General features: G+C 39.2%; 3 protein-coding genes across 11 annotated transcripts in view; 1 reads left to right on the forward strand and 2 right to left on the reverse strand.

Moving 5' to 3' along the window:
- Positions 1 to 3,216, reverse strand: part of LOC124956738 — a 59,975-nt gene extending 56,759 nt beyond the window's left edge. For both annotated transcript variants that reach the window (XM_047512926.1, XM_047512925.1), the window contains exon 1: positions 276 to 3,216. The gene's annotated coding sequence lies outside the window, so the exon portion shown is untranslated. The remainder of the gene's footprint in view (positions 1 to 275) is intronic.
- A 73-nt stretch (positions 3,217 to 3,289) lies between these two features.
- LOC124956743 (DNA-directed RNA polymerase II subunit Rpb4-like) lies at positions 3,290 to 6,275 on the reverse strand. Of its 5 annotated transcripts, none has more exons than XM_047512938.1 (4): positions 6,084 to 6,261; positions 3,942 to 4,122; positions 3,588 to 3,793; positions 3,290 to 3,434 (listed from the first exon to the last, which is right to left on the reverse strand). In XM_047512938.1, exons 1-3 carry the CDS (start codon positions 6,145 to 6,147, stop codon positions 3,619 to 3,621), a joined length of 420 nt encoding a protein of 139 aa, XP_047368894.1. In that variant the 5' UTR covers positions 6,148 to 6,261; the 3' UTR covers positions 3,290 to 3,434; positions 3,588 to 3,618. The 5 variants fall into 5 exon arrangements, 4 of the variants coding, with proteins under 4 accessions (XP_047368894.1, XP_047368893.1, XP_047368891.1 ...); XR_007103360.1 differs by lacking the exon at positions 3,290 to 3,434 and adding an exon at positions 5,089 to 5,881 and having other exon boundaries at positions 3,651 to 3,793; positions 6,084 to 6,275; XM_047512937.1 differs by lacking the exon at positions 3,290 to 3,434 and having other exon boundaries at positions 3,499 to 3,793.
- Positions 6,276 to 12,661: 6,386 nt separating this feature from the next.
- On the forward strand, positions 12,662 to 26,804 carry LOC124956741 (neprilysin-2). Of its 4 annotated transcripts, none has more exons than XM_047512931.1 (10): positions 12,662 to 13,308; positions 21,373 to 21,518; positions 22,966 to 23,103; positions 23,196 to 23,441; positions 23,543 to 23,754; positions 23,843 to 24,019; positions 24,092 to 24,586; positions 24,670 to 24,961; positions 25,053 to 25,303; positions 25,415 to 26,804. In XM_047512931.1, exons 1-10 carry the CDS (start codon positions 13,277 to 13,279, stop codon positions 25,751 to 25,753), a joined length of 2,328 nt encoding a protein of 775 aa, XP_047368887.1. In that variant the 5' UTR covers positions 12,662 to 13,276; the 3' UTR covers positions 25,754 to 26,804. The 4 variants fall into 4 exon arrangements, with proteins under 4 accessions (XP_047368887.1, XP_047368889.1, XP_047368890.1 ...); XM_047512933.1 differs by having other exon boundaries at positions 22,981 to 23,103; XM_047512934.1 differs by having other exon boundaries at positions 12,663 to 13,308; positions 22,999 to 23,103.
- The last annotated feature ends 337 nt before the right edge of the window (positions 26,805 to 27,141 follow it).

Consider the following 27,141-nt stretch of genomic DNA (forward strand, 5'->3'; position numbering starts at 1 on the left):
AAGCGTCGCGTCGCGTCGCGACCAAGTAAACGACCTCCTCTCCTCTCGCTCGCTCGACACTCTGTGAGAGAGAAAGACAGACAGACAGATAGACAGACAGAGAGAGAAAGAGAGAGAGAGAGAGAGAGCGAGAGAGCGAGAGAGCGAGAGAGCGAGGGAGAGAGAGAGAAAGAAAGAGAAAGAGAAAGAGAAAGAGAGAGAGAGATAGCGAACTCTCATCTCGACCTTCGGCCATTTCATTCGGTATCACGACGACATTGCTGACGGAGACTCACCGATCTCTCTCGTGGGAAAAGCTCCGATCGTCGATCCTCCTTCCTCCTTTCTAGTCACGAGCGATAACCTCCTCCTCCTCCTCCTCCTCCTCCTCCTCCTCCTCCTTCTCCTCCTCTCTTTTACTTTTTTTCACAGAAAAATCCTCTCTAGCGGAGAAAAGAGTGGATGGCGTTTACGACTGGGCTCACGGTCAACCAAGAGAAAGAGCCTCCTCTCTGGCACGCACGGTCCTCCTCTTTTTAAGAGGATCCTGTATCCTCTAAGATCCCCCTGTATCTTCTTCGACGCTCCTACGTCGAGGAAAAGTGAGAAAAAGCGAGAAAGAGGGGTCGAGGGGTAGGGCAGGGATGGGGTGGAGGAGGGGGGAGGGGAAAGTAAAGAAACAGAAAGAGAGGCTCTTTTCTCCTCTCGAAGGAAAAAGCGTCCAACTATTTTTCTTTTCTCGGAAAACGCTCGTGCGAGCATATAATGTATATTATAGAGTATATCGCGAAGCGTCGTCTTACGACCGAGAGAAAAGAGAAGATGCGCGCGCAAACGAAGAAGCAAACGCGCGAGCGAAACGCGAACGGCACGTCGCACGCTTCTTTGCAATACACTGAATATATTTTGAGCTGTGCGCCTCTCTCCGTGGAGACTCGCCGCCTGGCGCTTTGCGCGCGCTCGCTTCCCCTTCGGCTTGGGCTCGGTCGACCTCGGTATTCTTCGGTCAGATCCGGTGACCAATCGCTCAGCTTCCCGGCCGGCTTCCCTCGGTTTGCCTCGTACACGTTCGGCTTGACGACGAGTGCAACGCGCGGCCTCGCTCGATCGGAGCTCGAGGAGCAGCGCAGAAGCGCAGCAGCGCATCAACGTACCCATATCTCGTCCTCTCCTATCGAGTCGCGCTACTCTCGACCGCTCTCGGCTGCTCTCGACCTTTCCAATCCTAACGAACCTATTTTTTTTTTTTATCCTCTCTTTCCTTTTCTCCCGACGTCGGCGATTTTTCTTCAGCTTTTGTAGCCCGATTGGGTTTTGACGAGACAAGGAGCTTCCTCTCCTTATTCAACCACGTACTCTCTTCTCGTAATCCTCGTCAATTTTTCACACCCACTTTCTCGAATATTCCGCGTATCTATTTATCATCGCTACGCTCGTTGCTATACTACAACCTTCCCGTTGAACGGACATCATGCACGGCTTGACAACAATAATCAAAGAAAAGTAAACCGGTCGGTTTAAAAGCGACCTCCTCGAGAAAAGAAGATGATCTTTATCCTTCGCGTCCGATCGTGTCTCCGCGATCGATAGCTATTTCATTACGCGAAGGAAATTGCAAAGGTTTCGCGTTTGTGCTGAGACAAAATTCCAAAATAACTTTGCGCGAACGAGAAACCTCGATTCGATTTGTTTCAATCCTACGTACTCTATATGTGCACCGTGCACCGTTACTATTAAAATATCTATTCTCCTACCGTTCTCTAATCACCCCTCGTTAGATCCTAAAAAAAAAAATAATCGTAGGTATCCAAAATTTTAAGGACATTCGCCGTTGGCGATCTTTATCGCTATCGTCAACGTATCCGTTAATACGTACCAGTACATACGGCCGATGTCGATATCATTTGATATCGTCGACAGAAGGCGTCCCCATTAGAGAATTCATTGTGGAACGTACACATTCGCGCGTATACATTATGCAAATTGATTCCATCGATTGCCCGCTTAACCCTACCTTACGCGGAAGCGTAAAACTTGTTGCATTAAACAATTTTTCATCGGATCGCTGATCAAATTGTCCAATTTACAAAGGGAAGTCTGCACTAGGAAAATCCGTTCGCATTGTCGAGTAGACGAAAAATTTGTAAAAGAAACGCACGTGATCGCGTCACTTAAGAAAAAAGAAAAACTTGTTCCAAACCAATACACCAGGATAGGGTTATTTAATCAAAGGTGTAAAAAGCTATTGCCGAGAAGAGCAGAAAATACGTCTAAAGGTATAGTGGCACGCACGCTCGAATAGCGCTCGTTTCTAGATAACATTTCTCTCGAAATCGACACAGTTTTTCCATCTTCGCGCGAACCTTTCCGATTGCACGATAAAATTAGTGGTAATTGCTTCGGGTTTATAGTCGATTAACGATCAACATAATTATCTTGAAAGGTTTGCACGTAGAAGCAATCCCGACGATAAGTACGGTGAATAGGCATACGGACGATAACGCCCACCGGTTACGTGCGTCAGCACGATTTTTACGAAAGATCCTTAATATTCGTACGGGCGCAATTAAATTCATTCGGAGTATCCTACGGTTTCGTTATAGACGTATTCGAAATGTTTGCATTTGTTTTTCTTCTTTCCATAGGATGCGCGATTATAACCGCTTTACCAAAGGAGACGCATTTACATACGAGTTAGGGAAGATGGCGCGACTCAATGGATCGGATCAAAATGAATGCGCAGTCGATGGCGCAGTTTTCTTTCTTTCTTTCTTTCTTTCTTTCTTTCTTTCTTTCTTTCTTTCCTTTCTTCCTTCCTTCGTCGTCCAATTTCGCTAAACGTATATGTTACGCGTATGTCGCCTTCTTAGATCGCACACCCAACGCGCTGATCATTATAAACAACGTTTCTCTTTTTCCTTGCCACTCGTTACGCTCGATCCTGCTGCGATCCCACCGTTACATTCCGTCGCATAGCGCGAAAAAATAAAAGAGAGATGATACGGCGCGATAGAAGAAAAGTGCAATTCGCAACGAGATAGATGATATCCATGGAGCGTAGCACGGTGGCCAGAAGGTGCCCATTAGGGCGTGTTGGACGACGTTGGACGGCGCAAAGGAGAAAGACAGTACGATCCTTATCGCAACCCAGACGGTTCAGCAAAAGAAAGCATCGCGAGAGAGTAGGGGGATGTTGTTGGCGCGATTGCTTCGTGGGACGATGATGAGCGTGCAAAGTCAACCCGTACGCAATTACCTGGCTGTTAATGTGCGGTTGTCGTTCCTACGATTAGCGATCTTCTCTCTCTCTCTCTCTCCCCCCTCTCTCTCTTTCTCGCTCTCTCTCTCTCTCTCTCTCTTTCTCTCTCTCTCTCTCTCACGGAGGATGATGCTTGCCTTCTCACCCTGTCGCAAATCGATGCGCAATTGTGTAACTGGACGCAACATTCTCCCGACTAGTTGATAAAGAGAGAAAAACGAATTAAGTAAAGGAAGAGAAAACGAAAGAAAAACGAAGAAGAGAGGCGATTTACTTTTATTGAAAAATGGAATGAGTGTTGTCGCATATCTCGAAAGGAATACGCAGATATATATATATAGATATTTACAGTCGTGAGATCGATCGTAAGGGAAAGGCGATCAGTACTGCAAAGATCTCTTCGTTTGTATATCTTCCAGGATCGTTCGTAGCTCCTCGTCCTCGAGACGTCCTTCGAGACTGGGAATCAAGGCTTTGGCTTCCTCCGGAGTTTCCGGGCATAAGTTTGCCAATGAGGCGAGTTCGAACTTATGCAATTTTTTTTGCATCAATAAGCTGCAACGTAATTAATCGATATGGCTTTAATAAACACGATGTAGACACGGCGTAAGCACCCGTGTAAATGCTGGTGAAAATACGTTAAGAGGACGTTAAACTCGACTCTTTCAAAGTTTGAATTAAAAGTCGTCGAGGAGAGTATTACCTTCGGACCGCTGCGATGGTTTCTTTATTTTTAAATCTTCCAAATCGATTAGTATACGTTAAACTCTTCATAAAGACTTCCGAAAATTCTTGTTCCTCTTCCGCGGACTCGTTTTGAGCTTTCCTATGTTCCAGCAGCATGTATACTTCGGATATTAACAGCGTTTCCGCGTTCTCGAATTCTATAAAAAAAAAAAAAAAAAAAAAAAAAAAAAAAAAAAAAACAAAAAAAAAGAGAAAAAAAAAGAAAAAAAAAAACAAACAAAAATTATTTTAATCCAGCAAATAAGATAACGGTGAATCTTGGGCGAGCAAGTATCGTAACGACGAGTAAACACGTTTACGATATTAATGTTATAGAAAATTGTTTGTTATAGGAATTACAAATAATACGGCTCCTTCTTGCAGATTCTACAGATATCTCGATGCGCCATATTATCTCTCTTTAATGTTACAACTTAAATTTAGCCTGACTAATGGACACGGCGATAAAAAATGTACGAAAAAAGACTTACGCGTATTTAGTATCGTCTGATACACGTTATCGTGCCATTAGAAATCATTAATTTGGTTTATTTATATATCCTTCGTCCGCCAAGAAATCATATATTTTACGCGTTTTATTAACATCGATTTTAAGAAGAACGCGAGCTTGTGCCAAACGCAGAGAACCACATTTTTTATTTTCCGTAATTAATATATGTTTGTAATCCAAATAGCTCGCCGGTACCACCCTTGTCACGGAACACAATAGCTTTTCGTCGCTGGTAAGCCTTTCATAGCCTGGCAGGCCGTTAATTGCGAGAGGCGGGGCCGCTCTTCTCTGCGGTATATTATGTCCCATCGATATATTAGAATTCGCAACGTTATCCGGTAATACGCTCTTCCAACTATATTCTGGATTATTTAAATATTGCTTTCTATCTCTCTCATTCTCCTGGCGTAGCTTCGATAATTTTTGAAATATCGAAACACTATGAAAACATCTTATACCGTTGATACGAAAGTCGACGAGTTTATTGATATAATTTTTAAGTTCGCCAACGCGATGAAGCCCTTCCATAAGATAATCGAAATCCATTCCCCCCGTGAGTTGCATGAAAATTAACAGTCTCTCTGCAAGAGTACGCGTTATCGTACATTCGTACCTCTGCAACCAAGATATCGTTCTCCTTATCGCTATTAATCCGTGATCTCGTATGATCTTCCTTCGTCTCTTACGTTCCTTCAATCTATTGTTGTAAGCCTCAACGATAGCTACTTGCAAAGACCTTCCCAATTCGTTGTCCGAATCGTCCGAATCAAATTGATCGTAATTTAAATCGGATACGAGTAGTTCCGCGTGATTATCAAAGTTCACTTCGAAGTCGGACCTCGCGGCATTATATCCGGCTAACATTCTACAATTAAGGGTATCCGTGGCAAATCTAGGTGGTTCCTCCAAATCGTGCAATTTGTAATAATACGGTATAGGCTCGGAAGCAAATAAACTGCCTCTAGTTTCATTAATCTTTGGCAATCCGGGCAGGGTCTGATTATCTACGTAGTTCTCCAAGTAATGCGCCTTACATTCCTCCATAGACTTGCCGTCTATTCTTTTGGACACGTCAACCCAATTACCAAAGCCGCATTCTTGAACAACATTTAATAATTCCAACTCTTGCTTCGCCGTCCAACCGCTACCATCTACCAGTTCGAACTCATTCTTGGCAATAACGTAATCGTGATAGTTCCTGTGTTCACCCATTTCCCATCCCCTGGAGAAACATGAAGGACACAACTCCACATTGACGCAGGCCGCACACCTCACGTAAGGCTCTCTCAGATTGGTTTTGCACGCGCAACAGATTGGATCTGAAGTAAGGATTTCGTCCTTCACGACTGACACCTCGACGAGTTCTATGTCATGGCCAATATTCTCTGTTCTATTCGACGGGCAGTCTGAAAGAGGAAAATGTATAACCTTACTTTAGACCTTTCATGTTGACGCGTACACGCTCTCGCATATTTATTTATTATTAGTCGTTATTGAAACTTTTTCTAGTATCGCGATATTCATTTACGACGCCTTCATTTTCTATCTAAAGAGGTTATGATCGCTCGATTTAATTCTCCTCCAGAAAAAAAATCAACGAGTACGTACCTTTAGGGAACTGCAAATCCGCCGCATCTTCCTCCGTCATATCCGTTAGATTTGGATTGGCCATATTATATTGTTAAATCGTATGCTTTATCGAAAATAGAAAACAAAACGGCTGTCCACTTCGATTTCGTGTCGTAACAAATGCGAAACGTATGTTTTTCGTTGGAAAGCCGGTGGCGCTTTGTGGGACAATGCCAGATGGCGCTGCAAAATACTCTTCAGAGATACGGAAGATCGATATTAGCGTTACGATTTCGATCCCTCGGTAATGCAGATTATCTCGTATTAAAAATGTACATCGAGAAAATTCAAAATTACGAAAAGTTCTCCGTTATTAGTTTCCCCTTTATTTCTCATTTCGATCTCATTCAAGAATACGCGAGGACTTTTATTTTCTTATATATCGTTGCCAATATCGATATATAACGATTCCCAGATGATTATTAATAATTGATATTTTCTTTAACGACGCGAAAATCCGGAAAACGGATAGTACACGATCTCTCTCTCTCTCTCTCCCTTTCTCTCTCTCTCTCTCTCTCTCTCTCTCTCTCTCTCTCTCTCTCTCTCTCTCTCTCTCTCTCTCTCTCTCTCTCTCTCTCTCTCTCTCTCTCTCTCTCTCTCTTCTAGTATTCCTCGTACGGGACGTGCTCGTGAAAAAGGAAAAAAGAAGAAGGAAGAAAAAAGGAAAAAACCTTGAATGGTGGAAAATGCAATGGGAGCATGGTGAGGATAATGAAAGGATAAATAATGTAAATCCGTCCAAGTACTTAATTATGCGTATATTGCGTATGTTAATCGTTTGATTATCTAAGCGTTAAATTGTCACGAAATATTTCTTGTTTCATTCGCAAACACGGCATTCTCATTTTATTGCTTCATTATCTAACACACTCAACTCAATTTCAATTTTTCAATTTTAATACGCGTATTCGATAATAATTCGCAAGAAAATGTTATTAGGACAAAAATAATCTTCGGTCATTGTTTTAACGGCCTTTTCGTATATAATTTCATTGATTTTCGTTGAAATTATACGTGCGACAACTCATACATATATCAAACGAAGGCGCTTTAAAGAGGCATTGTTTATTCCGCGTTTCGAGGTAAGCGTTACTTGCAAGCCATTTAAGAAATAATTAACAGTGACCTTCGATGTTAAGAAATATTCGAATGCGCAGCTATAATTTGACGCGAAGGCGATCGTTCGAACGCGATTACCTGCGCGCACAAAGCGAATAACGAAAAGCTTCGATAAGTGGTTAAGCATAGAACCGGTTTGGTATTACTATGTCTTCCTATGAGACTAGCTGTGGCAGACGGAAAGAAAAAAATTAACGCCTTCCTTGCCGAGAATTTACGCCTCGCGCATTATGTTCCGGCGCACGGTTCTTATTGTATTTATTTCTACGTTGGGTAACGATAGACCACGAACTTTGTAAATTTTTTCGTTAGATCGATTTTGCATGATGGAGGAGAAAATAAGACGCGTTACGCCAAGTGCCGCGTTAATAAGTGATACGGCCTGGCCCCGCGGTCGAGAACGTAAAGAATTTCAAACACAGCGCTACCGTTATTCCAACGTATAATTCCTCGCTCAAAATCTTCCTCACAGGCGGTTCCGCCGATGCAACGGTCAAAGCGGTGCTTTTGATTGTCTTATTTAAAAATTCAAAAGATTATAGAAAAAATCATCCGATTATACGTACCAATTTCCCTCCGACATACCTACATATATATAGATGCCTACTTATTAAGAGATACCTAAATAAATGTGCTGCCAATAAATATAGCGCGGCCTTTACGCGAAGCGTCATGGAAAACAATGAAAGATCGCGGCCTTGCTCGTCGTCAAGGAATCCGTTCGTCTTCTTGCTTTTATCTTCGAAGATAAGAGTTTTTGAATCTAAGAGAGATTACGCGTTAAGATGCTTGTCAAAACGATTGACGGTCAGTGACCGATATCGCGAATTTCTCTACAATCTCCATCTTTCTCACATGTCGTTCCTTCGACGTTTTCACGGTAATATGTATATATGTATATACATATATGCATATACATATGCATATGCATATACATATACATATGTATATATATATATATATATGTATATAACCTAAATTCGTAGCAATTCAATCGTAGAAACAAGATGATAAAAAACGAGCCGAAGGCAACGACGCTTCGATACCACGACTTCGATGTTGGAGATGGCAACAGGAAGGACGATGTTCTCGATATAGCTCGCGCGTGCTTATACGATAGGGTTTACGAAGGGACTACCATGAGAGGGTAAGTTTTATTACGACTCAACGATTCTATTTATTACCCGTTATATACCCGACCTGACGAATCGTCTTTTTCGGCGCATAATTATTTCGGCGCATATTAATTAAAAGGAACGATCGCTAGTCGAGAGAATGGAGGTGAAAGAATGATTCCTTTCTAAGGGGTTATCGGACCTTTTACGGTTCATTTGTGACTCCAATTTATCTCATTAACATCGCCGCGGGTATTACTATATAACGGGACACTCACTAGCACCGAGTGCATCGAAATGATGCCGAGCTTCTCTCGTTACGAGCGCATCGAGAGGAGCTGCGTAGGCGTCGCGATACTACTCGATATGCGCGACTCGGCTTATATTTTTGATCGTTCATCGATGATCATCTTCTTGAAAGGAGGACGTGCGTGCGATAGGAAACCAACGATCGTATCGAATATTACCGATCAAGTACGATGCCAAGATTGCACTTTGACATTCACGAAGCGAACGGTGTTCAATTGGTTCCAATAACGATACGTCCGCAAGAAATGCTTACGACTTTTTTAAAACGTCTACACTGCCAAATTCGTGCTTAAACGCTTTTATCCTAACTTTCTTACGGCTTTGTAACGAAGCTTAAAGTTCGTTGCACCTAGAAGAGAAACGTCGTCAACGAGGAGAAAATGCTGTCACGGCTGTCGTCCAACATTATAAGAGCGTTTTAATAGTTCTTTCTTTCTTTTACGTCTTTTGTATCTCGTGTCCCCTCACGTGACTCGAATATACCTTCCTATGCATCGGCAGTAGAATGAGTTAAATTCTTACGTTCTTATTTATGGACGCATTCATTATGTTTATCGGCGATCGTAAGGATAGTACGAATGGCATAACCGATCGAAAATAAAATAAAATGATCTTTTTCGATCTTGAGGAGGAACTCAAAGTTGTTCTCCTTTTATCGAACATGTTATTACGGTCGAGGCAACGTAACACATCGTTATCGTAAAGGTGGAGTCTCCATTGATCAAAATAAAAATACTCGTCGTAGATGATCGCCGATGATTATCGTAGTCGAGCTATAAGTATAACGGGATAATCTGGATGAGTTTCCTTATCGTATCTATGTACGAGTTTATATCTAAGACTCTTTCTGGTTCAACTTGGCGCCTATAAAATCTAGCGCTATTTGTCATAAAAGAATCGACCTAGTTCGATCTATCCCTTTAGCCTCTATATAGGTTCTCGTAACAAGAACCGCAACAACTTTCCTAACTGATTGTAATCGGTTTTTCTGCCGTATGAACTTTGTTTTCTTCCTCCCATATGCAATTGAAACTAATTTAGCACTACTAATTCGCAGAGATTAACTGTTTCCTCTCAAACCGTCGCGTAGGTTAACTATTAAATTTATTTATTGCCCGATTTTGAACGGCTACTGGTCTGGCTTGAATCTCCGACGAAAATCCGAAAAAATATGAGCCCACAGAAAAACGATAGGGATACGATAAATATTTATGATGATAGAATTAATTAATAGACGATAGAAATATAATACATAATATTTACGTGTAACGCGTAACATTTGAATGACAAGACGAATTTATTTTTTAGAATACTAACGTATGTACGTTGCGCTTTATTCATATATACGTATACGTGCATGCGTATATATGTACACACGTATATACGCCCTAAATAAGTATTCCTGCCTAGTAAGATAATGACTCAGATAGGTGTGCGCCATCTTCAAACTAGTTGTGGACGAGTGCATAATCGCTATTTCGAGATATTTCATTTGATCTTTTGCTAATGCTAATTCTTCTCTTAATCTTAAAGGTCCGACAGCCCGTCGGCGCTTTTATTTATTCGTAACATGCTCACATTTAGAGAGAGAGAGAGAGAGAGAGAGAGAGAGAGAGAGAGAGAGAGAGAGAGAGAGAGAGAGAGAGAGAGAGAGAGAGAGAGAGAGCGAGAGCGTATAAAATGAATTCATCTAGAACGACCGGATAACTGTTACCTGTCTTTTATACAATGTACATTGTTTCTCTATAATTGTGCGATAGGTATTTTACTTATTCGTTAAAGGATCAATAAAGTTTCAACTTTTTCCAATTTCGCGATTACGCGCGAGTGTCATTCGATAATCCTTTGAGAAGAATCCAACGGAGATTTTTCTTTGTCAGAATCGACGTACTATTCGTCAGAGTTCATCGACCTCCTCGCAATTCCTAGAACCTTGTCGCATTTCATTTTTCATATTTTTCATACGAATTGTCGTGTGTGCGAATGGAAGAAAAAAAAAAAACGATGACACGAATGGATTCCTACTAAATTATCGACTTGACAGACCGAAGATGGATATGATATCTACATATGTCTATATAAAATGCCATCGATTTTGGTTACCTTGCAATCGATCAAGATGAGAACGACTCTAGAAAGAATCGGAGATGTAGATAAAACGTCACGGTTTCCTCGCAGGCAAGAAAAAATAAATGACTAAAATAATACAATGGCCATTAAGCGGTAATCGAGCAAATGGAAGCGATAATAGAGAGACAAAGGAAAAGGAAAAGAAGAAACTTTTATCGATAGTAATGCGCTGACATGAGTCGAAATAAATTAGAAATAGGAGATAATGAAATATGTCCGTTTGTCCTTAGTCATTCCGATCCTTAACGTTCAACCGATTTTGAGCGTTCTGTATCTTTTGCTACGAAGTTTCGACGTACAAGAAAAAAAAAATCGGGTGAAGCCCGATAGGGGATATTGGATCGTTGGACGTTTAAGATCTCGAAATGCGTTCTTGTTTCTTGCCTTTGAAATAGAAAATAAGTAAAATTGATGCGATTCGTCTTAAATATTGTTTCCTTTTTTCTTTTTTTATTCTTTTTTCTTAAACCTGAGTTAGAAACGACACGATCTGAATGATTTTCCTCTTAAGCAATCTTTCTATCGTAAAACCGCAAGGTCTTTGCAGATAAACCGTTGCGCGTCGTACTTCCTCCCGTCATACCTCCCTCCATCTCTCGCAATTAAGCAAACGTGTTTTTCGATAAATACTCACGCTCTTATACTAGTAGTCGATTATAAATATTCAAACGTTTGTCAATCGCCTTGATTTGACGTCAATTTATTGTTAATAATTTTTAATAATTAACCAATGTATTTGTTATTAATGAAAACTCGTAAAAAAGCAAATGCTTACTTTTGTTTTTGTTACGACTGACGCGCAGAAAATTACATAAACGTATCCGTACTTTCGGACAATTGGCGACATCCGCGAGGTCGGCATTATTACGCGAAACGCGGACGATAAGAAAGATTCGCGGCAAGAGCGTAGATCAGTCTTAGTTTTAAATGTAACCATAGTTACCCGGAACATTTAAGTGGAACACTTACGAAGCTGTTTCTAGGACAGTAGTTTTGAACTTTATACACAATGGACCTCCAAACTTACAACCCTATGTCAGTGGTGTTGTCTAAACTCCCTGAAACTCGGTCAAATTTACGCACGTTCAAAGCTTTTCTATTTATTCATTCGACATTAAAACGCGAGTATCGGTGGGCCACGACTTAAATAAAATCCTTTCCCTTTGTTAGGACGATTAAGGACGAACCAGCGATTATTTCTTATTTCGATCAGCAAGCAAGAAACATCTCTTTCTATGCAGATTACCATGAGTCACGATCGCTATTTGACCATCCTACAAATTTATTGTTAGTTTTTCATACTAAAACGAAGAATAAGAAAAGAGAAGGACGTTTCAGGGAGAAGCATTGACGTTTCTAGCGTCTAGTCATTCGATAGAGCCGTTCGACTCGTTAATCGCATATGGATAATTAATGAGACCCACCGAAGGATCTCTCTCTCTCTCTCTCTCTCTCTCTCTCTCTCTCTCTCTCTCTCTCTCTCTCTCTCCCTCTCCCCCCCCCTCTCTCTCTCTCTCTCTATGGATGGTCGTCAATCTATCCTGTAACGCAACCGGTCGAAACCAGTTTTCTCTCTTTTCTCGTAAAGCCTTCGAACGTTCGATCTTTGTTGGAGCTCGCGCTGCGACGTAGACTTTCTAGACTTTTATTAAATAATCATTCTTTGCCATCGGCTATAATCGTTGTATTTGTCATAAGTTTGGAAAAACTTTTAATATATTTTTTTTCTTCTAACTCAACAAATAGAAAACGATTTGGTTTTCGTTAAAGGTAACGTAAAAAGGTTTTCTAAATTAGGATTGCTTTATGGAGAACGCGATGAATCCGCATGAGTTTTAGCCATTCGAAGTCAATCCGAGTGAAACGTTTAACCGAACGAAATGGTCGGGTTTCGATTTAAGCGTACAAAGAATATATCGATAGAAAGGATATCGATATGCGCGAGAAGGATAGCAATACTGGATTAATACGTCTGGCGTAATTTTGATCGAGCGCGCCTTTTCGCGTCGAAAGCAACATGGAAAAGTGACGATGAGGACGGAGAAATAAGAGAAAAGGAGAGTCGTCGAAACTCCGTGGCGCTAGGAACGAGAGTGACTGAGAGAGAATCAGTGAGGTAGGGAGAGGGCGTTTAAATACGAGGAGAAACGCGCGCGGCCGTTCAGTCCGGCGCCACGCTCCAAACCGTTCCGCATATATATGCATATACTCGGACTCAAGCAAGATAAAGAGAGGAAAAGAGAAGAGAAAGAGAAGAGATCCATCCTTTCGTAGGATAACCTCGGAAGGAAGGGAGACCGGTGGATGGGAAAAATTTCTATCTAATCCAATGACATTATAAACAAAACAAAAAAATCAAGTACAAACTTTTTAGTGTGTGTTTATCATGTGCTAGTGAGAAAAGAGGATAGGCGAGCGAGCGAGCAAGTGAAGAAAACGAGAATTACAGAAAGATTTGAGAAAGAATTGAGACTGGGGCAGAGTAATAACTTCAACATGACAAACAGTATGAAGCAAACCGTTATTAAGTGAGTTTTAGATTTAACTGCAATATTTCTTCTCCTTTATCATGCGTAATCAAGAGAAACGTTTAGTTATTTCGTTAAGAACTTGGAAGAGAAGTGATAGCTGGCAGTAGGCTAAAAGATTCTACAGTTCAAATAAATATTGTTGTTTTACTCTCTAAGATTAGATCCAGTGTCTAACGAAATTGAATTCGATTCGATTAATAAATCGAAGAGGGTTATGACTAAAATGCGATAAAATTCATCAAATAAACGTTTAAATTAACAGATACAGGAATCATATTTTTTTCGATCGCGTAAACGAAGAAGCCGTAAGACGTCGTTTTTACTACAAGCGTGCAGCATGCGATTTTTACGCGATTTATACAGAGAGAGAGAGAGAGAGAGAGAGAGAGAGAGAGAGAGAGAGAGAGAGAAAGAGGGAGAGAGAGAGAGCAACGCGGGTTTCTCGATCGTAAGATGCAGCTTTCCCGTATCGAGTTTTATATTTCTTTTCTTCCCGGTTGATTTTTACGAGGGACCGTTCCCGCCTGTGTATAGTAGAAACCCGCGCGTACCGCTATTATCGGCTAGATAGGTCTACCGATACTTTACGTAACGCCGGCAAAAAGCCGCCGATCGGTCGATCGGTCAATCGGTGAAACCAGTCAAGTTCGATCGAGAATAAAAAGTATATCGCGGAAGATGAAAGTTTAACCAAGATTGTTGTTCTTTCAACGATTCGAATCTACAGAGTATCTTTTTTCTTTACAACTAATTCTATCATTTCAGTCTTTTTATCCTATCGTAACTTTTCCTATTTCTCGAGATATCGCAGAAACCTTGAAAAGAATAAAACGTGCAGCTCGAGGAATAATTATTATTCGAATAACCGTACAGCCACCATCGACGAGAAATCGAACTGTAAATTTCGAAACTAGAGACTCTGCTGGCCCTCGTCAAGCTTTACCTTATCGCTACTACATCGCAATTAGAAGATCTTATCTTCAATTTCGTTTGGCAACAATTATATCTCGAAAGAAATCGGCCTCACGTGGGTCTCCACGACGATCAAGATGATCGTGCATATGTCTGGACCATATTATCACGTCGCTTCGTTTAGAGATCTTGTTTTCTTTCACATAAATTATCTTGTCTTACGAATTCGAATGAATAAACGAGCGATAAAAGTAGAAATCTCGTGATTTCAATGCACGTCAGGATTCTGACGATAATAAAACACGTCGGCCAGGCATCGATGTTACGCTCGAGAACTTTTCTTTTATCCTTTGATTTAAAAAATACAATTATCGCTTTAATCTCGCCTTTAAGCTCGATTAAAATATACGAAAAAGTTGACTATTTCGTCGTATCATAGATCATTAATTCTCTTGGGACTACGACGAAAGAATGGATGGAAATTCTTTCAAAGAATATTAAAGCACGCGCGCGCACGCACGTGAACGTACACGTTGATCGATTCAATTATCGAGGTCTTACTAACAATAGAGCTGCATGTTAAACGCACTTTGCGCCAAAGTGGAACGAAATAAGACGATATGGTATAGCACGTAAAGATCGAAATTCAGTTAGCAAGTTACATTTGTCTTTCTCTTCGCGTATCATATATATATACATATATATATATATATATATATATATATATATATTACGGATTAATATATATATATATATATATATATATATATATATATATTACGGATAATAGATTCGCGATACGATCTTTAATCGTATTTCGTGCCTCGCAATATATCTAAAAAGTTATATAATAAAAGTACAATAAAAGGTATGAATGAAAATGAACGAATAAGAAGTTTGGATTTTTCAAAGATGTCGTTTAAACCTAAATTTAGATCATTACCTTTATCTAATTTTCGACGAAACAAAGCGCACGTATCGTTGAAAAGAAAATGACACTCGATGCTCGCTCGTAAACACTTGAAATTTCCAAAGCCTGCTAAAGGTCGAGTCGCGAGCGTAGTGAAAGTTCCACGATCCCGTTTATCCTCCAGACACTCATTGCCGTTCATGGTGCAAGTTTACAAATGTCTACCAAGTCGCAAAGCGTTATAACAATAAGCCGACAGAACGAGATTATTTCCTACGAAGCTATTAGACTTCGATATTCTTCGTGATAGTCTTGCATTAAAGTTTGATCTCGCCCGATGGAACGAAACCATTTTCTATAGCCGAAATAATCGGCGACATTTTCATAATATCGCCAACAATAATATTATCTTCAAAAGAGATGAATATAACGCTATAAGCCGTAAGCACGTTTAAATTCCTTTTCCAAGGTTCGCCGAGTTCTTCTTTTGTTTGAAAAGCAATTACGATGCATCTCGTAAAACAACAAACGATATACGTGACGAATATATGTCGAATACAATGATATTTTCTTTAAAAACTACTTTCCTTCGATTAATCTATTACATAAAGATTTTCATGCTGCACCGATAAACGTAAGTACATCGTAGATACCGGCTAATCGTAAATCGAAATGAATATGTATATGGTAAAATCGTAATGGCACCCGTGCGTACCTATATCACGGATGCGAAAGGAAATCTGAAAATACCGTAAGCTTCGATGCGTTGAAAAAAAGAAAAAAGAAAAAAGAAAAAAAAACAGAAAGAGCCGAGGAAGACATAAAAGAACAAAATGTCCTCTCATATAAATTCCGCGATAACGAGCGGCCAACGAGCCGTTCGATGGATGATCTCGTATCTCGCGCAATTATCGAAATTGATTTATCTTCCCCGAGTAATTTCGGACGAGAGTGGATTCTCGTTTCAATCGACGTTGCAATAAATCGATTTGTTGCTAGACGAGATAGGACGCGTTTGCCGGCGAGAAAAACGAGAAGGTAGTAATAGAAATTGACAAGTAAAGGATCACGCCGTTAATGGTTAAAAGGCACATTTTGCGATTAACTTATGGTTACTTTTGAATCGCGCTGAGATAAATCTCATGCCGCGGGATTCGTTTAATCGTACCTCTCTATCGTACGGGTCATACCCACTCGAATTAATTACCGGTGGCTCCTCGTAACGACGTTACGACGTTACGACGTTACGACGTTACGACGTTACGACGTTACGGAGTTACGGAGTTACGGCGTTACGACGTTACGGCGTTACGACGTTACGACGTTATGCATATCGTTTAACAGCAATTACAACGAACGTAGTCATACGCGATATTCCGAATATTATCCATTAGATAAATATTACATAGTAGTTATCTTTAAATTAAATAGGGTACGAAAAATCAGTTGGCTCGGAAAAACGCATTATTTCCATTTATACATTTGATTAGTAATTATGTATGATGCAACTAAGGATATTCTATCCACGTGATAGGATCGTTGGAGCGTTAGCAAGGAAACGTGCTTTTGTCCTCGAGCTCGGTTAGGAGTACTCGCGTGTCCTACGTATATTTCTTGCGAAACCTCACAATATCGTGGTTCCGCAAGAGAAGGTGCTAGAAAAGAGCTACGCAGACGTTGCATTCGATAATTTCCGCGATATCGCATCGCCTTGTCGGGGTTGCATAATCTCATGTTTGCTAGGTGCACATTGATGCGTATATATATATATATATATATATATATATATATACATATATATATATACATGTATATATATTATATGTATATATATATATATATATATATATATATATATATATGTGCATGTACATATATCGAGAAGGAAAGAAGGAAGAAGCGGAGGAGGAAGTAAGAGAAAAATAAGCGGAAGCTTCGTGCGTTATTATATCGGACGAAAAGAAAAGCACGCGAGACACGATTTTGTATAAGAGCCACTCTCCTCGAGTATTACTTTTCCTCTTGTTCACAAGTCTTTGCACTTGTAAAAGAAGATAACTCATAGGTACGACGAATAAAAGATGGTTCCGATAATAGTAATGAAATTATAATCGTTTTTAAATAATTATTCAAGATACGAGTTGCCATATCTCTAACATCTCGACGACCATTGGCAGACACGCCTTTGCGATTATTCTTGCTCAAGGGAACGTTACGCAAGTCGATTTCAAAAATATTTTCTTTGGCAGCGTAGCTAATAAAGCGAACGATCAGTGTATCGCGACATCTCTCACTCTTATCATCTTCGTACGATAAATCTGACGGTGGCCATATCGGCTACGAGTTTATTCGTTTCCTCGTATTACGAGCCCTCACTATTCTCTTTTTCTCAGATTCATGTTAACAATCCGTTTCTACATTTTCGAGCTTCCCAAGAGATCGTGCACGATCGGTTCAATAGGGACGAATATTCTCTCCTTATCGGTTCTTTTCTTTCATGATTCCATAAGCAGAGTCTTACTTTCTACAGGAAACGACATTTCCGCCTGTCGAGAAGCAAGCATATACGATCCTGTATTTTGCGAACCAATCAATGTAAGATACATAACGTCGTTTATTTACGTCGATTAAAAGTATGCCATCGTTTGTAAGTAAGTACGTATTTCAAAGAGATACCTTGAAATTTTGTATGCTTATAACAGACTCGATCGCGCGCGCACTCGTGTGTGTGTGTGTGCGCGCGCACGCGCGTGCGCGCGTGTGTATGTGTGTTTCCCGTCGATTCGTACGTATACCTGTAGATGTATCGAATAGAACGGTTGGCTTCCTCTCCATACAAAATTACTGAACGTACGCTGATATTTATAAACATATATCGTTCTAGAATAAGACCGAGAAGGGATAGCATGAGACACATATTGTAAGAGAAATTTGACCGAATGGAGAGGGAACTACTATTATACGCCGTTTCTCTCCGCAGGTATATACATACCTCAACTTTTAGATTCGCGAAGCAGCCGAGAACGAATTCGTATTCCGCGCACCTTTCGAATCGTTTGTACTCGAATCGCATTTGCCTCTCGTCGAGTAACTGGCCTAGAGTTCGGAATAAATTTCGAGCCACGAGGTCTCTTGCCTTTCTTACGTAGCTTATACCTTGCATTCTATGTTGAATCGAAGGAAAAGCGAGTCAAAGGAAAAATTTCATTTGAAAATCGTGAAAAAAGTCACGTCGGGACGAAATATTATCGACCTTGATAGCAATTGGCAAATTGCGGGAGAACATGATTTAATAAATTGCCATATAGAATTCAAGTGAGCAAATTAATTCCATTTAAAAGAGTCTTCCATAATCTTGTAATTTGCGGAAATGAAAAAATCTACTATTATCAATTACCCACTGTATGTCGCGTAAGAAACTATAAAAGAGATTTAGAGAAGAAGGAAAAGGTAAAAGATGAGAATCAAGAAGAGGAAGACGAAAGATTTCGCTGAAGGACATTGTTTGAAGATGAAGAAAAAGAAGGAAATGAAACGAAACGAAACGAAACGAAACGAAACGAAACGAAATATGAAAGTACCGTCCGAAGGTAGTATGTTCGACCAAGATGATAACACTCGTTCTTTTTCGGATTAACATATATACTTTTTTAGCGTATATACTCGATGTGCTGACGCGGTCGGTTGGTCGGTCGGTTCGTCGTTCTTTGTTTGTTTCTTTTTTTGATGAAAAGTATGTTAAACGATCGACCGTTCGATTCGAGACGCTACCAGTCGAGTCGTTCTATCAAAAGGTTACCGTCTCGACGTCGAACGAGACTCGATTACAAACACAATATATATATATATATATATATATATATATATATAGCAACGATATAAAGGCAACGATATATACCAACAATAGCTTTCTATTGCGAGGCTGATACATATAGATATTATATCTAAGATCGAAGAGTTTGGGATCGATATTTATCGAGATTCAGGATCAATTTAACCGTTAGCTAATTTATTATGCACGCTCACATTATATCTAGCCGCGTTAAAATCGTTATAAATTCATAATTATCGGTATTCGTTTCTCGTTGGATCGATCTCGTTTGCGATTTCATGAGCGTAGACTCGATTGACTGATCACTGGACCGACAAATTCGAGATCGAACGCGAACCTAATTTTGATATTCTGGCAAAACTGATGCGACAACCGTATCTTCGTCGATGAAGCTCGTTCCCCGTAAAACGATGAAAAATTTCAAATCATTATCTAATGTAATCTTTTATGGAAATGTGACTGTTCGTTTATCGAGCATGGTGAAGAATTTATGATGAAAGAGAAGAAATTGTTTTTAATTATAATTTGAAGGATAGGCCTTACAATTTTCCTTCTTCTAATTCCTACACATATTCTACACAAATATATGTAAACTTATACACGCCGAGGACGAGAAACCTGTTGCATTCTTATGATTTTTACGATTCTTACGACGTTTTTACGACTATTACAAATCGATGTCGATCAAGCGTCAAAAGAAATCTAATTGTAAGCTTTTCCCGTCGTCTTTCTTAAGCTTCCAGCGATCGGTAAATAAAGTAACACCGGGACTTTCTCGCAATTATTCAACCGTGGCGTGGCCGATATATCCGTACGAGCTCTCTCAAACGAACGTTGAATTAAACGCCGTTCAAGGCAATAACATTTCGATCATTATTACAACTCAATACCTATGATATTACCATAAACTCTAACGAAGCAGGCATTGTACCTAAATTATATATATCTTTATTATCCTTCGCCGCTAATATAATATTCCCTGTATACGTTGATAACGTTGTATACTATGATAACGTATACTCTTGGAATCATCAATGTTCGCCCGTATACTTGCTTTTGCAATGCAATAAAAAATATATACACAGGTATAGGACGTACATATGTGCGTCCGAAATCTCGTGGCATTGTGCAACGCATCAAACAGGTCATTACACTTGGTTTCATCGTCCCGTAGATGAAACTCTGTTGCGTTGTTCGGCATTTGCCCAAGTAGTACCTACACCTACAAGATATTATATCTTTAAGTTATTCAAGTAGGATATGTATATTCATATGCGTGCATGACACGAATCACTTAACGGCCATTTCAGGCCATAAACTGACCTGAAAGCTTGGATACAACAACCTTGGATACAACAAGATGCATTTTCGAAAGGAGAATCATTTCGATTGTTCGAAAGAATTCTCCTTATTTTGTTTTTACTTATTCTCCATTTACAATGTTTCACTTGCGCCGTTACAATATTATTAATTATTATTATCGCATATTAATTATTATAATGAAACTTTTTCTCAGAAAGAGAAATCGAAAGTGCCATCGACAAATATAGAGAAATATTCTCGGCTTAATGTTAAGGTGTTCCTATACTCCCTTTTCACTATCGCGAAATGACTAGCCCATACGTCGGCGATAACGATACAAAAGAACGTGCGAAGCGATTGCGATATTCCAACTGAATAAGTACTTATGAGCTTTATCGCAATTACCTCGAGCGCGGTAAAAGGACGAATTTTCCCCTGCGTTTAATTCCCGCGCCGAAGATATTTCTCGGTGCGTTCCTTAACGCCGATTTATTATTCTTCGACTATTTCGAACGACACATGGTTCGTCTTTATCGTTTTGAATACATACAAATACACACACACACACACGTGTGCGCGCGCACACACACACACACATGTATATACATACATACACGTATATGCGCGCGTGTGTGTGTGTATCGGACTCGCTTTCAAGTCCTTCGATCGATCTCGTCGATAAAATTGGCAAATCGCAAAAACCATCCTTTCTTCTTTTTCTAATCCGATAGAGACACGCTTAATCGAACTCTAACGAAAAACATTATCGGATACCAGTCGCTTGCGACAAGAAATTATTCAATCGTAAAGAATGAACGGACGTTTGGGGAGTAAAAGGAAGAAATGTCCAAATCATTTATCGTGTCAGTTTTCTTTCGTTTACATAACGACGAACAGTTTGAATAGGAAGAAATTTCAATCACGACCAAGACAATTCATAATTTTACTAGATCGATAAGAATAGTAAATTACGATTCATTGCAATTCCGAACCTCCTCGTACACTTCTATTACCAAATGAATTGTCATAAAACAAATGTATATATGATAAATGTCCATAGGAAACGTATGAATGGATTGTTTTTTACCTTCGTCTGCGTTTCCAGAAACCCAACATGGTGGAAGAGACGATCGGCTTTGGAACGTGGATTAACGGTAATCGCAGTGTCCGGTGTCCTCTTATGCATCGCCCTGGCCGTTGCGCTCGGTGTATTGGCCGCGAATGCAGCATCTTGCGAGCAATCGTCGAACGGTAAGATATGTTATTTGGTATCTTTTTCTACAATGCGCTTCTCCATTACACGCCCGATTACCGAATCCGATTCTCAATTAATAATAATTAAGCTCTTGATAAATATTGTTGAAAGAATTGTCTATGTGATTACAAATCGTGTTGTTCATTCGGCGCAACGGAGAACGGAATGGATTGCGTGCGATCGAATGATTGAAAAATAAATAAAGAAGAAAGAAAAAAAGAAAGAGAGAAAGAGAGAAAGAAGAAAAGAAAGAAAGAAAAAAAAAGAAAAAAAAAAGAGAGAAATATATTAATTCCATTCTGCTGATTCTGACGCATATCAGTATATTTTTGGAATCGTCGATTACAGGAATCGCGTCAGAATCAATAGTGTTTTGAAAGTTAGTCACTAACCACGGTCGGTGTAATCGCGTAAAACTATAAAATACATAAGCATCGAAGGCGATAACGCAGTAGAGTGTTTTAAAATATTTGAGTTAATTTACATTAACATCCGTAGAACGTGATATTTTTGGTCGTTCGACGTTTCCTACGACATCGAAAAGATTTCGAAAAATTGAAGAAAAGAGAAAAAGAGACGAAAGAAAAAGTTTCGATGCTCCTAATGAATCATTACGTTGGATAAAATCGCGAAACGACTAGAGCATTTGATTTTGATTTGGCATCGTAAAAGTACAAGAACAAGCATACAGGTATAATATTATATGAAGGACGAAGCGTGTCTATTAACTGCGTTCGCTTTTATTAACGCAATTATTCTACGATAGTCAACAAGGATGGAGGAATAGATCGCAACGATATCTCTTTCATTTGAGTTCGTTGATCTTGCTTTGTTTATCGCTCATTTTGTCACTTGTAAAACCGTTCGATAATCTATGTTGAACGCAATTATTTCATATCGATTAGGCGTTGAATTGGCATTAAATAGAGATCAATCGCGATTTCTTCGTCTTTCGCGAGAGCGTAGCTAGATAGCACGTTCACCATTAAGTACAATAAGTTCCGATGCAAGAAATTTAGAAAGAAAAAGAAATTTATCAACAAGCGTTATCTCTTTTCGCAAATGTATATTCTCTCGCTTTAACAATTAAATACGCGCAACGCGTTCACGCTTAGTTCACAGTTCCATTGGCTTCGAAAAGCTTCGCCGCGTCGCGCCGAATATTTATCTTTGAAGCTAAGAAAGTGAAGAATTGAAATCATTCTGCTTTGTATCGCCTAGTTGAATCCATCAACGAGATGTCGATAGAGAAACATTGGGAAACATTAATACATCATTGCAATACATACTTTACTATTTTTCGTTTCTATTCCCGATCGTTCACGTTTATAGAGATGGGAATAACTTTAGAATAGCTTTGCAGTAATATCATGTAATGTTGCATATAATTTTTTGCACTCGCCAATCCGCATCTGCACGTACAACATCTGCACGCGCCATAAGTTGCCGTTAATTCAGAGCAACTACCGTCCACAGCGGAAGCTCTAAAAGTAATCAAAGATACCGCCGTCACCACCACCATCGATCGTCAACCATCGGAGAAAGAAAACATATGCTTCTCTCCAGGATGCGTTCACACGGGTAAGTTTTGATAAAGATGTAAAAGAAAGATTTTTTTCATTAAAAAAAGAATGCGTGATCGCATTGACTCCCCTAAACGTTTATAAATAAAGCGTCCAAAGTATTGGAGAACATGGATCCCGATGTCGAACCCTGCGACGACTTTTACAAGTTCGCCTGCGGTGGTTTTCTCAAGTCAACCATCATTCCGGACGACAAAACTAGCGTAAATACATTTAGCGTTATCAGCGATAATCTTCAGCAACAACTTAGAACGAGTATCGAGGAGAAGAGTCCGTCGAATGAACCACGCCCGTTCACGTTGGCCAAGATTTTTTATAAAACTTGTATGAATAACAGTAAGTAATACGGCTCTTGTTACGAAATTTGTTTAAAAAATCATCCTGCCTATCCAAATTCGAAATATATCGTATCGTTTCTTTTTCTTTTTTCCTTTTAGAGGCTATCGAAGAGAAAGGTTTAGAACCGTTGCTTAATATTTTGCAAGTATTAGGCGGTTGGCCTGTACTAGAAGGTGACGCCTGGAAAGAAGAGAATTTCAATTGGAAGGACTCGGTATATAAATTCCGAACAAAGGGTTATTCTGTCGACTACTTCATAGACTTTAGCATTGGCGTTGACTTGAAGAACAGCACGATACGTATTATCGACGTAAGTCGTACAATTAATTCTATCCTAGTTTGATCCTAGTTTGATCAAGCAACAACTAACATTCTAACGTTCATATGTTTGCTTGCAGCTGGATCAAGCGTCGCTCGGTTTGTCACGTGAGTACTTATCCAAGGGCTTCACTGATAAAATCGTCCAAGCTTATTACAGTTACATGGTCGATATAGCTGTAATTCTTGGAGCCGACAAGAATAGAGCCAAAACGGAACTCAGAGATTCTTTGGATTTCGAAATGAAACTCGCTAATGTAAGTTTTACGCGGTTCTTTCATTTTACGCTGCATATATCATTTTGATATTTATCCTTTTCCTTCGAACAGATATCGTTGCCAAATGAAAAACGACGTAACGCCACGTTATTATACAATCCAATGACCATAAAGGAATTATCAAACAAATTTCCGAGCATACCATGGATGGAATATTTTAACACGCTATTAGCACCGACCATTCAGATTGAGGAAAACGAGGTGGTGATCGTCAGTGTGCCAAGCTATATAAAAAGTTTGGAACAACTTTTGAGTGAGACACCGAAAAGGGTACAAGCAAATTATGTCATGTGGAGGGCGGCTGCCGCATCGGTCAGCTATCTTACGGAGGACATCAGAAAGAGGCAGCTTCAATATTCGACGGCTTTAAGCGGTAAAACTGAGAGAGAGGCTAGATGGAAGGAGTGCGTCGACATAGTTTCCGCAAGTTTATCCATAAGCGTTGGCGCGATGTATGTTAGGAAATATTTCAAGGAGGACGCTAAGAAAAATGCTCTCGAAATGGTCGCCGACATTAGGGAAGAATTTACTAAGATTTTGAAGAAGGTAAAATAATATCGTAATAACTTCGAATGATAATAATAATAATAATAATACATTATTATTATTTCGCCGCGGACTCCTTTTAGGTCGATTGGATGGACGAAGAAACTAAAGAGAGCGCACTAGACAAAGCGGCATCGATGTCCAGTCACATTGCTTATCCTGACGAATTGTTGGACGACAAGAAGCTCGAGGAATTTTACGAGAAACTCGAACTAACCGAAGGGAATTATCTCGAGAGTATTTTAAACCTAACCCATTTTGGAATAGAATATTCTTTTAGCAGACTTAGAAAACCAGTTAACAAGAGTGACTGGAGAGCTCATGGGAAGCCAGCGATCGTAAATGCGTTTTATTCATCAATAGAAAACAGTATTCGTACGTTATTCTTATTGCCTTAAGGATCTCTCATTTATCACATTGAATAAAAGTCGCACGACCGATATAATCTTTTCAAACATATATGCAGAATTCCCAGCTGGCATTCTTCAAGGAGCTTTCTTTAACAATGATCGGCCACGATACATGAATTATGGTGCTATCGGATTTGTCATTGGTCACGAAATCACGCACGGTTTCGACGATCAGGGCAGACAATTCGATAAGGAAGGAAATCTCGTTGATTGGTGGGCGCCAGAGACCAAAGAAAATTACCTGGAAAGAGCAGAGTGCATCGTTCAACAATATGGAAATTACACTGTCGAGGAAGTCGGTTTGAAAGTAAGAAAATTTCTCCCTCTCACGTGTTATTCATCGAGGCCTTATTCAGACCTTATTGTTTCATTCTTCTGCCGAGCCTGCTATCGCATTAACGTGCTCTCTTGCTTATAGTTAAATGGGATTAATACGCAAGGTGAGAATATCGCGGACAATGGTGGCATCAAGGAAGCCTACTTTGCATACAAAGAATGGGTTAAGCGAAATCATCCTGAACAGAAATTACCAGGACTTTTCTATACGCCCGAACAAATGTTTTGGATAAGCGCTGCCAATACTTGGTGCAGCAAATATCGGCCCGAGACGATGAAGCTTCGTATCACAACGGGATTCCATAGTCCTGGCGAATTCCGTGTTTTGGGTCCGTTTTCGAATATGGATGAATTTTCGAAAGACTTCAATTGCCCGGTTGGTTCCAAGATGAATCCCGAAAAGAAATGTTCTGTTTGGTAGACCGCGTCGATCGACAAATACCTTATCTTATTATCTTAGTCACAATGAATCCAACAACAAACGACGTGTTTTCGATGTACATGCGTAGTTATCTATGGTACATCGTTGATTTAGCAGACCTCCAATATACGTCCTTAAAGGACGCGAAGGTCCGCTTTAAAGATGCTTTATACCAATAACGACGAAGATGTTTCGTAAAGTCTTAATTTTTTTTTTTTTTTTAACGTGATTAAACGTCTAAACTTGAAAATGAATATATAAGATTATCTATTGGTGTTTCTGGCAATGGTCAAATGATTTCTAATTGATTAGATTATAATCGATTAGAATTTTATGTGTTTATAGATAAATCTGGTGTTTCAAACGCTACATTTGCCAACGACTATTGCCTTTTTATATATCAGAAAAAAAAAGAAAAATGAAAAAAAAGAAAAAAAAGAAAAAAAGAAAAAAAAAAGAAAAGAAAAACTATATCTCGTTTATGCTACGTGTTATGTAAATAAAAGTGAATGGTAGATATCGTCTAGCTACAAGCACCGTTAATGATTATTTTTTCGTTAAATTTTACATTTACACATAAATGACGAAGCAATTGTTGCGCACGCGCGCGCGGTAGGTTGTATTAAATTTTCTATCGTTAGTTTATCGTTAATAATCTTCATTAATCTTCATTATCCAATATTAATAAGGGAATATATGTATTGGAATGAAATATGGTTTTACTTTGTAACAATTTATGAAAATCGATATATCATTTTTATAGGATTAACTTCCTTTGATATTAGAGAGTAACGCGAGACTGTTAAAGTTTCTGCTGAGAAAAAAATGTAAGATTAATTTTCTTAAAGATATTCCTTCGTATTAGTCAAACAACGACAATACGTTCCGTTGGTACTTTCCTTTTCAATGGTAACTAAGCTCATTAGAGAATCATACGATTGTTAACTATAGTTACCGTCTCAAAGTACTTAGACTATCTAGTATTAATCATAGTTATATCGCACAACCAATAAGAAAAATATATGTCCTTGGTTTTTATATTATCACACTATTTTTGTATATATGTCTGTGGATTAGCATTTATTTTTTATCCTTCAATTTTCTTTTTACGACATATCTATAGCACCGCAATGTAGCATTTTAATAGTTAGATATTCAATAATTATATTTATTATAACGATGTATTATTTTCTTTTACTATTCAAATAGACAAGTATACGTATGCATATGTTGAATATAAACATTTAAATATGAGGGCGTAAAAAGGAAGAAAAAAAAGGAAGAATAAAAAAAAGAAATAAAAATAAAAAATTAACAAAAAGAAAGACCCGCAGATGACCGAGTGAATACAATTAAGTCTCCTATTAATTTCATAAACAGATTCATAA

This window comes from Vespa velutina, chromosome 23 (genome assembly GCF_912470025.1).
Source record: "Vespa velutina chromosome 23, iVesVel2.1, whole genome shotgun sequence".
Classification (NCBI taxonomy): domain Eukaryota; kingdom Metazoa; phylum Arthropoda; class Insecta; order Hymenoptera; family Vespidae; genus Vespa; species Vespa velutina.

Excerpts from the sequence above, each read along its gene's own strand:
- LOC124956743 (XM_047512935.1), bottom strand. The coding sequence starts at position 6,147 with ATGGCCAATCCAAATCTAACGGATATGACGGAGGAAGATGCGGCGGAT. Across the intron at positions 5,882-6,083 it reads GGATTTGCAGTTCCCTAAAG|ACTGCCCGTCGAATAGAACA; the intron begins GTACGTACTCGT and ends TTCCTCTTTCAG.
- LOC124956741 (XM_047512931.1), top strand. The coding sequence starts at position 13,277 with ATGACAAACAGTATGAAGCAAACCGTTATTAA. Across the intron at positions 23,755-23,842 it reads GCACGATACGTATTATCGAC|CTGGATCAAGCGTCGCTCGG; the intron begins GTAAGTCGTACA and ends GTTTGCTTGCAG. Across the intron at positions 24,020-24,091 it reads TCGAAATGAAACTCGCTAAT|ATATCGTTGCCAAATGAAAA; the intron begins GTAAGTTTTACG and ends TCCTTCGAACAG.